We start from the raw sequence: 13,292 nt of genomic DNA on the forward strand, positions 1-13,292 counted from the left end.
CGTAACTTTACAAGTCTTGGGATCAGGAAGTGTTAGTTTTCCGATTCCATTCTTCATTTTCAAAGTTATTTTAGCTATTCTAGATTTTTTGCCTTCCTATGGGAATTTTAGATCAATTTCTCTATTTCTTTAAAAAAATTCCTGCTGAAAATTTGATTTGGGCTAAGATGAATCTATCAAATTCAAGAAGAAATGACATCTTAATAAAATAATATTGAGCCTTCCAATCCATGAGCATGGTCTATTCCTCCATCTTTTAAGCCTTTACTTTCTCTCATCAATATCTTGTAGCTTTCAGTGTATAACTATTACACATCCTTTAGCAGGTATAGCCCTAAAATATTTCAAATTTTAATGCTACTGTAAATAATAATTTTTATTTTTTATTTCTGGCATATAAAAACCCCCATGCAACTAATATATACCAATAAAACATTTCACATATTTTTAGCTTATCTTTTCATTTCTTCTTTGACTCACGGATTGTTTCAAAGTGTGTTATTTTGTATCTGAATATTTGATAATTTTCCCTGAAACTTTTATGTTTTTGGTTTCTAATGTAACTCCATTGTGGACAGAGAACATATTTGTACAAACTAAATCCTTTTACATGTGGACACTGGTCCTATCACTTAGAACATGGACTCTTTTGGTAATTATCCCATGTGTACCATGTGTACTTGAAAAGAAGTATTTCCAGCTGTTGCTGGGTAGGGTTTGAAGTCAAGGTGGTTGATGGTGTTGTTTAAATCTTTAGCAGCCTAACTCTCACTTCTCTCTACTGTTTTGTCAACTATTAAGAGAAGGTTACAGTGAAATCTCTGGTGTGGTTGTGGATTTGTCTGTTTCTCTTTGCAATTCCTTCCGTTTTTGCTCTGTGCATTTTGAAGCTTTGTTGTCAGGTGCATAAATGTTTAGGATTGTTATATCCTACTGATGAATTGACCTCTCTGTCAGTATGAAATGACTCTCGTTTTCCCCCATAATGTTCTTGGTTCTGGAATCTACTTTGCCTGATATTAGTGTGCAGTGTTCTCTTACTTGATCTTAACATGGTAAGATTTACTTTTTTAAGTTTAAAATGCATTTCTTATAGGCAGCAAATCGGTTGGTCTCCTCAATTTAGGTGGTCCACCATACTCTACCTGTGTTTGCTCTCCTTGATCTACAACCTAAAATTTCCTTTGGTAAGAGGATGGGGCAAGCGTGAGACTCATTTTGTTTGTTCTGATCTCTTGGGCACAGACTTGGTCAGGTGAGAGGCCCTCCAGTGAAAACGTAAAGTCAGTCAGGAATCACTATGAGATGTTTTCCATGATGGCTGGTGCAGTGTTATCATCCGGGAGCAAGTGCCCCCTTTACACCACAGTCCTAGCCCTGCTTAAGGACGAGTGTCTTCCATTGCCTGATGCCCAGTGCCTTGAAAACCATTGAAAAATAAATTCTGTCTGGAGTTTTGGTTACTCATACTGGGAGGATGGATCCAGTCCCTGTTACACCAACATTTCAGGAAACAGAAGTGTGGACTTAAGCACTATGAGATAAAATCACAGTGTGAAACACAAATTGTTCAGGCCTCCTGTGAATTCTGTTAAAGGTTTATTTTCTTTCATTTAACAATCAGTGAACACTCACCATACACGATACTCCAGGCCAGGAATTGGGGTTAAAATCAGATACAGCACAGTGCCTGTCTAGCAGCTGCTGACAGCTGGCTTCTTTAGAACTATTAGGTTGGTCTTTTCATATTATATATTGCCTGTGACCAGGTGGACCTAGTAGAGGGAAGCCAGAGAGCCAGCAGCAGTCAGATCTAAAACCGAGAGATCGTCTCTGCTAACTCCTAAGCACATAGTGGCTCACAATCTCACTCATAGGCACACAGCAAGTCCAGCTAGTTGGTAGTAGTTAGGCAATCTGTAGACTATTTAGGACTCTACCCTGAATGCCTCCTTCCACTGCCAGTCTCCATGATCAAAACTCCTTCCTCAGCACCTCATTCAAGAGCAGGCACCACCACCCTTGCATCGTTCAGTGTTAGCTCAGAGCCAGCTACCTGTTAACCAAAGACGAACATGAGTGAGTGAATGAATTGAAGATGAACCTGTTCCAACGTTGAGTGTCCTCTGAGAGGCGACTAGGTTGCTACCAGCTGGGAAGAGTGGACAGTTAAGAATAAGCCCACAACTGGAAATCACAATGGCAAGGCAACGTGGTATAACACAGGAGTCTGTAACCATACTCAACCTTCTAACCTCTCTAAAACCTCCCATTTGGATGCTGGGAATCCAAATTAAATTCACCCTGTGGGGATGTTGGGTAGCAGAAGGGAGTGTGCAGGGGCCTGGGAAGGAATGGTAGGTCTTACAGCCCAGTCTCCTGGGAGCAGCAGGAGGGACTGGAGTGAGAGCTCCTGGAGGCAGAGGCCTGCACACAGAGTTCCGGGAAGATCAGGGCTGCACATTTGCACACAGCATGGAGGGTAGGTGGCTGTGCCCTGCCCACTCAGGACTCCCATCCACACTCCCTCTGGGAAGTCAATGCACTTGTAGACCTGCCTAAGACTAGGAACAGGACAGTTCGCATCACACAGGGATGACAAGAGGGAGCATTGCCCTAGTGGGGCTGGCCAGAGAAGTCTGGGTGGGAACCGAATGTCCAGCTGGGTAGAGCGGGAGATAGCTCCATGACATGGACTTCATTCCTGAGGCCAGGAGGCCTTCTAGCTCTGGCCTGCAGCAGGAAGAGGGCCGTGATAGCTGGGAGATGGTGACTAAAATCACAGGTGGCTTTGAAGTCCTGGTATGGCTGAGCCAGAGGGCCCAGGGCCCCATAATATGGTGGTGTTTCACCATTTTTACTGACATGAGCACAGGAGAGATCCAGGATGTCACGGTCTCAGCTCCCTACACAATGTGTCCTGTGTGTATACATATAATTACACGTAAATATATACACACAAAGGCATATATTTTTAAATATGTCTTTTGGCAGTATTGGAGTTTGAACTCAGGATCTCTTGCTTGCTAGGCAGGTGCTCAATACTTGAGCCACACTTCCAGCCCCTTTTTGCTTTAGGTTATTTTTCAGATAGGGTCTCCTGATTTTTGCTCAGGGTTGTCCTGGGACCATGATCCTCTTCAATATGTCTCCTGTGTAACTGGAATTATAGGCTGGCCTTGAACTGTGAACTCTCAATCTCTGCCTCCCAAGTAGCTGAGATTACAGGCATGAGCTAGCCAACAGGTGTGTTTTCTCCTGAAGGAGCTGCAGAGCTCAGGGCAGGGCCCTGGCCGAAGTCTGTGACATTGAGAAAGGGTTCCCTGAGAGGTTGTTGATTGTGACTGACATTGGAGTGAGTGCATGTGAGTGAAGAGTTAGGACAGCATGGAATTGAGAGGAAATTCTGTACAAGTTATAAGAATTTAGATTTAAATCTCAGCTTTGGCCTAACTTGCTGTGTGATGTTGGATAAGTCTCTCAACCTCTCTGAACCTCAGTGTTCTCAGGAGCAAAATGGACCCATTCTACTTTTCTAAAATGGAAAGGGTAAGATGTGTGTCAGAGGGATGTAAGAATTCCATTAAAAAAAGTGTCTATCCCTGGCTCAAGTGGTAGAGCACCTGCTTAGCAAGCATGAGGCCCTGAGTACAAATCCCAGTCCCACCCAAAAAATGTGCCTATGAAGGCTGTGGCAGTGTCTGTCTGAAGTAGACACTCGGTAGACGGCGTGCCAGGATGTGTTTGAGTCGTGTGCTTTTTCACTCTGGGAGACATTACTTTCAGGCTGCCTCCACCCCACTTTCCTCCAATCTTGGAATGTCTTCTCTCCTCTCCTCCCCCCTTCCTTGGGTGGACAGCTCTATTAGCAACCGTGGCCTATTTCCCCCTTGTCCTGAGCACTGATAATGAAGAGGTGGTTGCTGAGAGATGTCAGGATCCATTGGTGGCCCTCGTCCCACGTCTCTCCCCTCTCACTCCCTCTCAGCCTCCTTCCTTCCTCTTCTCACCCACTTCCCTCTCCCATCTTCCACGTTCAGGTTCTGAAAAGATGAAGAAATCAACAGAGTCCATGGCTGCCCCAGACAGGAGGGTGGTCTCCAGTCCCCAGAGTCCTGGCCAGGGGCTTCAGAGGAACACGGCCCCCTTGGGTCCCCTGGACGACCAGGAGCGGGAGGAGGCTGAGGAGCGGAAGTCCGGCCAGCGGGCCATGCTGAGGAAGGCACAGGAATTCTTCCAGACCTGCGACACTGAGGGCAAAGGCTTCATTGCCAGGCGGGACCTGCAGGTGAGAGGGGCTCACTAGAGCCACAGGGCATGGCCCTCCTGTGACATCCCTCACAGGCAAGGCCCCATCAGCTGCACCCTGGAGGGGTTTTCAGCCCAAACCCCACTGGGAGCCATGTATCCTGGGGCCAGGCCAGGCCCTTATGTGCTGTTGAACTTGGGCCATTTCCCTCCTCTGACTTCACAGCTCCCCAGGGTTGTGGGAAATGGGAAATGGTGATGGTGACACGAGGGACTTAATGAGGACACAGAGAAGGACTTTCTGAATCTCAAGGTGAAAGACGCCGGCTCCCTGCTTCTTGGTGACTCTGATGAAGTCACTTCTGTCAGGTGCAGCATGCAGACAGAGTCATTCCTGGAGGCCATCTTACCTGTCCCTGGACACAGGTCTAGAGAGACAGTGCACCCCACTGGCTAGCAGAGGGCTTGGCACACTTTCTAGAAAGGTCCAGAGTATCACTAGTGTCCATTTTGTGGATCAAATCGTCCCTATCAGTCCCTCAGTTCTGCTGCCATGGGCAATGCATAAGCAGATGAGTCTGCCCAAGAAACTTCATTTATGGACACTAAAATTGGGTTTTATAGAATTTCATGTGTTGCCAGCTATTATTCTTTCCTTGATATTTTTTTCAGCCACTTGAAAATGTGAAAAGCATTCTTAGCTCACTGGCCTACAAAAATAGCTGGTTTAGCCCAGAGGCATGGTTTGCCTATTTCACCACTCTTAAGGTGGTGACTTCTACCTTAAGAGTCAAAAAGTCCTTCTCGGTGTCTCTCTGAAGTCTTTCATACTGCAGTTGTGATGTCACATGTATGTGAGTGAATAAAAGGCAGGCTCTGCTAGAGCCCAATAAAGCAACCCTGTTTCCCAACCTTTGCACCCCACACTCCCTCCAGAGACCTTTGGAAAGGATGTGGCCTGTCCTGTTAGGAGGAAGAGCTGTGATGGTCAGGTTTTCTTCTCCTGTCCACGTTCTCAGAATACATTAAAGGTAGACAATGAGCTGTAGCTCCTCGTACCTGCTCATGTGTGGGAGCTGCAAGACATGGAAGCTAAGATGGCCTTGTGACATGATGACATCCTGGGGTTCCTCCTCCCACCCCCTCCCTGTGGTGTCTTCATGTTGTGCCTCAGCTGTTGCTCTGTCCACCATCACACGAACTGAGGGACAGACCTAAGGCAAGCACGTCTCAGCCCCTCCCCTCCTTGTTTTCAGCAGTTGACCTAAGTGTCTGTGACTGACACTCATCCCATGGTCCTAGTCCACCTGCAAAGCCAGTCTCGGGTGTCCTGAGGAGCGTCCTAACCAACTTCTTTCTGTGCACTCCATAATGGTCTTTTGTGGGTCTGTGGTAGTGGTGTTTGGTGGTGGTGGGTTCAGTGGCGTACTTACCTTTTGTGTACATGTGGTGCTGTGAGGATGCCAACACATACCAGGCAAGAGCTCTACCATTGAGCTATACCCCCAACCCTGCCTGCTTGACTTTTGACTTTCCCCTCTAGAAGCAAAGAAAAGGGGGCTGGAAGCATGGCTCAAGCAGTAGAGAACCTGCCTAACAGGATTGGAGGCCCTGAGTTCAAACCCCAGTACCACCGAGAGAGAGAGAGAGAGAGAGAGAGAGAGAGAGAGAGAGAAAGCACAACAGATCCTCTTCTACCCATATTCTTCAGAATTCTTCTCACTTTGCAAAGCAGAAACTCTGTTCCAACTAAACAATAAATCCCCTTTCAGATCCCCCACCACCACACATACACAACTCCGGCAACCATCACTCTATTTTCTGCCTCTAGGAATTTGACTACACTAAGTACTCTTTATATGTGAAATTGTGTAGTATTTGTCTTTTTGTATCTAGCTTATTTCACTTAGCATGTTGGAGCATGTGTCAGACTTTCCTTCCTTTTTAAGACGAAATAATATTCCACTATGTGTATATGCCCCATTTTTGTTTAACCATCTGTTGATAGACACTAGCATTACTTCCACATTTTGTCTAGTTGTGACAAACACTTCTCTGGATATGGGTGCCCAAATACCTATCAAAGTCCCTGCTTTTAAATCTTTGACCCAAAAAGATTATTGTCAGATCACATGACATTTCTGTCTCACTTTCTGAAGAAACACCATCCTGTTTTCCATAGTGGTCACATACTGGCCACAGTGTGATTTTAAGTGCAAGCCATCTGTTCTGCTTCAGAGATAAGAAAGTGCATTTCTGCCAAAGACAACACCTCCCAGTTGTCTCCAGCTGCCGCCATTCTTGTTTGTGTCCTTGAGGAAACACAGTACTGCCAAGAGAATGTCTGATGAAGATAGTTGCTGAGGGAAGTGGCTCTAGCGTCTGCTAGGTAAACTCTAGGGTTGCTGCTGAGCATTCTTGGGTTTTTGTTGTTGTTGTTTCTGGTGATATTGGAGTTTGAACTCAGGGCTTCACACTTGCTAAGTAAGCACTCTACCACTTGAGCCATTCCACCAGCCCTCAGCATTCTCACAATTCTCAGGACACACAGTCTCTTCCCCTCTACAGCCTAAGAGGTCAGCAGTGTGGAGGCTGCAAACCGCTGGTCTCTACCATGATCAGCCCACACCAAGTACATGGAGGCAGAGAGCAGAGCAGTGATAGATTCTGTACCACCCTTCCCAAAGACTAGGTGTAGCTAAGCCAAGCCAAGCCACAGGGAAGGAAGCAGCTGGTGCTGGTACACAGGCTCTGATGCCTGCACCAAGAAGGAGTGGTCATTTCTGGCCAAAAAAGATGGATCTCTGCTTTATTGTCTGAAGGGAGTTTCACATGAGCACATTTAAAGTGAGCAACTATGTGCTTTAACTGCATGAAGCATGGTACTGGGCTGGCAGTCAGAAAGGCACAGGAGTCCAGCTGGAGTGCAAACAGAAACCATCGTTTCTTTCTGAGCCCTCACTGCAGCTGCTCTGGTCCTGGACAACCCCAGGTCCTGAGACCTTGCTGCACATTTGTGGCTCAGCTGGTCAGGATCAGAGTCTAGACGGGTGCTGTGTAGAGACCAGTCCATATATCCTGCCATCACCCCCAGTCACACACTTCATTCATTCATTCATTCATTAAATAACCACCCCCAACTCTCCAAGTTCATTAACACCAGGCTAGATCCTGGGGACACTGCTGAGTAAAATCAGATGAGATCTCTGTTCTCAGAAGCAGCAGACATTCTCCAGCTGATATATAAAGCATGAACTGAGATGAGACAGGGGATGAGAGAAGTGAAATGTGGAGCCCAGATCACCTGCCCTGGCCTGCGGGGCTATGAAGGCCTGAATGAGGAAGTCATGCAGGGCTGAGAGAGAGGAGTTGAGCTCTGGAAACAGTGCAGGAGGTCTGGACATGAAGTAGTGTGGAGCCTGAATAGCTCAGCCATGGGCGGCAGGAGGGGGGCAGGCAGCCTTCCTCCCACTTTCCCTTCCCCTGCCTGCCCTCCCTGTGTGGGTTAATGAGTGCTATGAGGCAGACAGAGACTTATCCAGGGTGGGAGAGAGGAGAGAAGCAAGCAGACCTTAAACCTCATTCTGAGGGTGGTTCTGGTGTAGATGAGTAGGTGCAGAGTGGTAGCAGAAGTTAGGGAACTAGCGAGAGAAAACATTAGAAAACAGCCCTGCCTCCTTCTCTGCTTCAACCTCCCAGCCTGTTGCACAATGCAGTAGGCAGTCCTGTCCCCCTCTGCTCTGCTTATCTTAGTTAAAATTGTAGACAGCACCAGGTACCTGGGGGACCATAGCAGGATAAATTGATTGTTCATGACTCTGCAGGCCCTGGGAAGATAAATAAAAGACAATTATGCTTATTAAGACTAAAAGAGTTTTCAAGTAGAGCCAACAAAAAAGGTTAAATAACTAGGTGTGGTGCAGCTTGCAGAGAAGGCTGAACAGTCAACACCAATTTGCCAGGATGGGAAGAATTATCTGGAAGGTGCAAGTTTCTTTCCCCAACGTGGCTGAAAACAGAAAGAGAGATCAGGATTAAATGTGGGAGGGATTTATGGACTATTGTTAGATTCAAGAGAACCTGTCCTGGTTCACGTTACCAAGAGACAAGGAACCTGTGGAGAGGGGCAGGTTGATGGTCCTACTGACTTGCAGAACTTTTGTTCGGCTCATATCTGGCTCCAATACAGTGAGGCCACATTTTCTATTAGGTCCAGAGATTCCAGGCTGAGGAAGGGAAAGGGGTGACCTCCAGGAAAGGACTCTGACAGCTCAAGGTTTTATCCCCTGGGTGATGCCTTTTGTTTCAGATGGGCTGACTAACTTCTTGCTTGCAAAACTGACCCCTCCTACCTTGTGTCCTCTGGCTGTGGCTCTGACAGCTGCTTTATGGATTATTGACAAGCAGATGTGCTTCTAGGATCTTCACACTGCTCACATTCACCTTCCCTTCTTGAAAAACCCATTCATATTTAATCCAGTTCTTCCAGATGGCTTTCACATCCTCCCTCCTTCCACTTTGTAGTGTGTTGTCATCTCTCTTAATGCACAAACTTGACAAATGAAACTATGGCTATCAGCTAAAAGGTTGCCATAGGACCAAGCGAAGGGCTCTTGCAAGTATGCTCTGGCCTGTCACACCTGCCAGCTCTGTTTTACTGTCCAGATGGGTATGTAGCATTCCTCTTACAAAGCCCTGTGCTCACTGCCCTCAGCTGTCAGTCATGGCCACAGGAGCAGCTGCCCCTTGAGTTAGTGGGAGGACCAGGGATGGCATAATGACATAATGAACTCCCCTGGGGAGTCCTCTCTTGGAGACAGGTTGTTAGGGTACAAGAGGACACTTGCTTTAATGATGTGTGTTAGCTTTGGCCTGAGACTGTGGTGCATCAGGCAGAAGCCAGAGCTCAGCTCACCTCAGTCACTTTGCTCCTCCTGCATCTGCGGGTCCCTGTCCTTCCCTCCCTGCATGGGCTTATCAGCCCAGGAGTCATGCCGCATGTTTATTTAGGACCTCCTCACACCATCCTGTCCTGTGTCCCTTTGAAACACAGGTATGCGGGGAGGTGGGTGTTAATTTCTTAAGACTATGACTGTCAACATCTTGTCAGGAATTAGTGGTCAGCCAGAAGGGTCAGGAATGGGACAACTGACTCAGGTGGCAAGTGTGGGTCACTGTGGTGGGAGCTATCCAGAAAATGATCAGAGCTGAAGACCACAGTGTGGGTCCACAGAAACTTACAGGTGCACTGCCACGGCTCTGGAACAGGAGAGGCCTCCATTATGAAAGACCCGTGTCAACAGAGGAGGCAGCAACACACAGGGAAGGGGCTTGCACAGAATGGGAGGGAAAGACTAGAACTAACAACTGCAAGGACTGGGCTGACATTCAGCCCCCAAGTGCCTCAGTGGGCCTCTCCCCCCACCCCTCTCTCTGTCCCACTACTTTTGTTGAATGGTTTCTCTGTGCCAGGCACTGTGTCCTACATGTTGCACCCATGAAACTGTACAACACACATCACATGACTATTTTCCTACAGGTATTCAGACCTGTACAGCTTAGGTCCTTAACAGTGTTAAAAGTGTCAGCTTTGAAGTCAGACCTGCATTTGACTCCTGGCTATGTCCTTGCTGCCCATATGAACTTAGGGTAAGTCATTGAACCTCAAACTTCATCTGTAAAATGGGAATAATTAGTGCCTACCCTCAAAGGTTGTCATGAGAATTAAATGTAGATAGATAGATAGATAGATGGATAGACAGACAGATGCATAGATAGATAGATAGATAGACAGATGCATAGATAAAATAGATGCATAGATAGATAAATAGATGGATAGATAGATAGGTAGATAGATAAACTTATTTATAATTTCATTTAGCAAACTGTCTAGTGCATCAATGGTAGCTGTTCTAACATGCTGGGGAGAAGGAGAATGACAAAGAGTCAAGATGCAGAGGCTTGCTCCTGGCTTTTATGGACCTGACACACCCTGGACATCTTTCAACAGAGAGTCCTGAGCCCTGCTTGGCCACCAGCATGCTAACCAGTGTGGTCTGGGTTGCTTTCAGAGGCTTCACAAGGAGCTGCCCCTGAGCCTGGAGGATTTGGAGGATGTGTTCGATGCCCTGGACACTGACGGCAATGGCTTTCTGACCCTAGAGGAATTCACTACTGGATTTAGTAAGTTCTTCTGGGGACAGGGACCCCAGGGTTCTGAGTCCACCTAAAGCTGTGGAAGGTGCATCCTGGTCCCTCCCCATCTGTGGATCCTGTGGGGGAGCTTTCCTGCTTTCCTCTCAGGAGGCTGAGGGCTCTGGATTATCCAGGCCACCTGTCACATGCCCACCTGGACTGCTGACACCACAGTCCCTCTGTGCCCACAACTGTCATGGCCAGCTCCCCCACCCCACCCCCGTGCCAATTCCCCAGTCTGGCCAGTGCTCCAGCAGAAGGCTTCAAATAGCGGGGTAGAGGCTGTAATGAGAGCCTCAGCACCTCCTTTTCTACCTTGCTACACAAGAAAGTGAGGCAACAGATGGTTCATTCCAACCAAGTTTGGCTGAGACTTCAGAGATAAGGGATACCAGCTATCATGGACATTTCTAGAAGGTTTGAATAGACCAGTCGTTCTCAAGGCAACCAGCAGGAAGGAGACCAGAGATCCAGGAATGAGATAAAGACTCCAGATGCCAGATACCACCATCAGATCAGAACAAGCAATAGCAGACTTTCTCATCCATCTCCTTCCTGCAAGGGGTCATATGCTTTTCTGAGACGTATCTGATGCCTCTCTTGACCATCGGGAGCTTATAGTTGACTTGGGAGAATTAAGACAGATTGTTGTAACAGCAGGCAGTGTGTGTGTGTGCATGGAGAAAGTCACTCAGACACATGGACCAGAATGATGCTGGCAGGGGAAGGACATGGTGGTAATAGACTCGCAGACTGCTGGAGGACAAGGGAGGGGAAGGTCTTCTTGCTTAAGGAAGCAAGCAACAGAGACATGCGTTCTTCCTCCAATGCCCTGTGTTGAGCACCCACATCAGATGATCTGGCTGTAAGAAGATCGGACCTTAGAGGGTTGAGCACCACCCAGGAGCCATCGTCCCTGGTAGGCACCTACCTTTCCCACATTCTAGCATTTCTGGAAGGATGCTTATGAAAGTGGGAAAGACATGAACTCTGGGGCACGGTGCCCACAGACCTTTGCTCTAGGGACTTCCCTTTCACTTCTCCTGCAGGAGCCTCAAATGATTTGTAACACTGACGATTGTCTAATTCGGATCCTTGTGCTCCACACCCCCAGGTCACTTCTTCTTCAGCCAGAATAACCCAAATCAGAAGGAGGATGCAGCTGACCAGGTGGCCCGGCTCCGAGAGGAGAAGGTGTTCCAGTGCAGAGGGGATGAGGATCTGGGAGACATGGACCAAGATGAGGAAGTGCAGTTCCAGATGCTGATAGATAAACTTGGGGCCCAGAAGGCTTTAGAAGAGTAAGTGGCACAGTGACGTAGGGGTGGAGCCCAGCCTAGGGGTACTCATTCGTCTGTCCCATTAATTAATGGATCCACTTTTGCTCAGCCACAGTGCCAGTACCCTTGTTGGTGCTGCCAGTGACGACACTTGCTTCCGGCAGCCCGCCATCCTCAGGCCCTGTGGGTGCCAGTCCCTGCCTCTGCATTTTACGTACTTTCCCTTGGGGCATATTCCTTCTCCTTCTCTCTTACCCTCTCCATTTTCCTCTTTTCCTGCTGTATGTTATTATCGCAGACCTTTGGTTGCTCTTGACCTCCAAAGGGTGCCTCCACTTCAGAAGTCTGTGCCTGGCCTCTGCATTCTGGGCATTTTTCCTTCACTAAGGTTCCCTGGCACCATGGGCTCCCCAGCAGGGCCAGCCTTGTCCCCAGGGCTGGACTGCATCCCAGCCACCAGGAAGGTAACCCTTCATGCCTATTGCATTCATAGGCATATCAAACTTGCCCAGGAAGACTAGGGTGGGAATTAACCAGATTTCATCAGTTCACAACTTGGATAGTCACTGACACCACTGAAAATTTTAGAAGATTGGAACTTCAGGGGTTGGGTACAGTGGTGCACACCTTTAATCCTAGCTTCTTGGGAGGCAGAGATTAAAAGAATCAAGATTTGAGGCCAAACTGGGGGAAAAAAGTTAGTCAGACCTGTCTTAACTTAATCAAGCCAGGCTTGGTGGTATACACCTGTGATCCCAGCTATGTGGGAGGTGTAGATAGGAGGATTGTGGTCCAAGGCCAGCCCAGGTCAAAAGCATGAGACCCTATCTGAAAAATAATTAAAGAGCTGGGGGGCATGGCTCAAGTGGTAGAGCACCAGCCTAGCAAGCTTGAGGCTGTGAGTTCAATACCCAGTACCACCAAAACACAATTTTATTTTTCCAAAAATAAAATCTGGAATAAAGAGACACATGGACTTAAACCCTGGCATTTAAAGAAAAGTAAAACAAGGTAAGATCAACGAGGATGAGCTGAGAAGAGATAAGATAAAATAAAATAAGTCTGGGCTGGTGGAGTGGCTCAAGTGGTAGAGCACCTACCTAGCAAGTGTGAGGCCCTGAGCTCAAACCCCAGTACCACCAAAATAAATGAATAAATAAATAAAGTCACACAATGGTGTGACCATCATGGAATACCTTATCTCCCTTTTGCCAGTCCCTTTATTCCCTTGGCTTTGGTCTGTAGGCCTTGGGTTGGGTGTGTGTTTCATGCAGGGTGGGGATAGCCTAATGAGTAGGGCTGGTGTTTCCTAGGTTTGGGAATAGAAGGGACCCTGGCAGAAGAAAATAAAGAGTACATTTCAAAGACGGGGGCTACACACAATTTGCAGGCCAAAGCTCTGTGAATTATCCAGCAAGTAGCAGGGTAGACTGTGTCAGGAAAGAGAGGACAGGCCAAGGCCTAGGAGGCAGCCAATGGGAGTCCTGGGCACTGGCAGCCATGGCGGGAGCAGAAGCTCTCTGGCAGCCCAGGAAGGGCTGGTGCAGGCTGGACCAGCATGGGATGGAG

The 13,292-nt window shown here is 47.7% G+C and overlaps 1 protein-coding gene across 2 annotated transcripts in view; it reads left to right on the forward strand.

Annotated features, from left to right (window-relative positions):
* The window catches only part of Cracr2a (calcium release activated channel regulator 2A), a 115,956-nt gene that overhangs the window by 41,037 nt on the left and 61,627 nt on the right, over positions 1 to 13,292 (forward strand). For both annotated transcript variants that reach the window (XM_074076257.1, XM_020183452.2), the window contains 3 exons: positions 4,041 to 4,288; positions 10,320 to 10,431; positions 11,558 to 11,744. In XM_074076257.1, coding sequence (XP_073932358.1) covers positions 4,041 to 4,288; positions 10,320 to 10,431; positions 11,558 to 11,744 — 547 coding nt within the window. The remainder of the gene's footprint in view (positions 1 to 4,040; positions 4,289 to 10,319; positions 10,432 to 11,557; positions 11,745 to 13,292) is intronic.

The sequence above is a fragment of the Castor canadensis genome, chromosome 6 (genome assembly GCF_047511655.1).
Source record: "Castor canadensis chromosome 6, mCasCan1.hap1v2, whole genome shotgun sequence".
Lineage (NCBI taxonomy): Eukaryota > Metazoa > Chordata > Mammalia > Rodentia > Castoridae > Castor > Castor canadensis.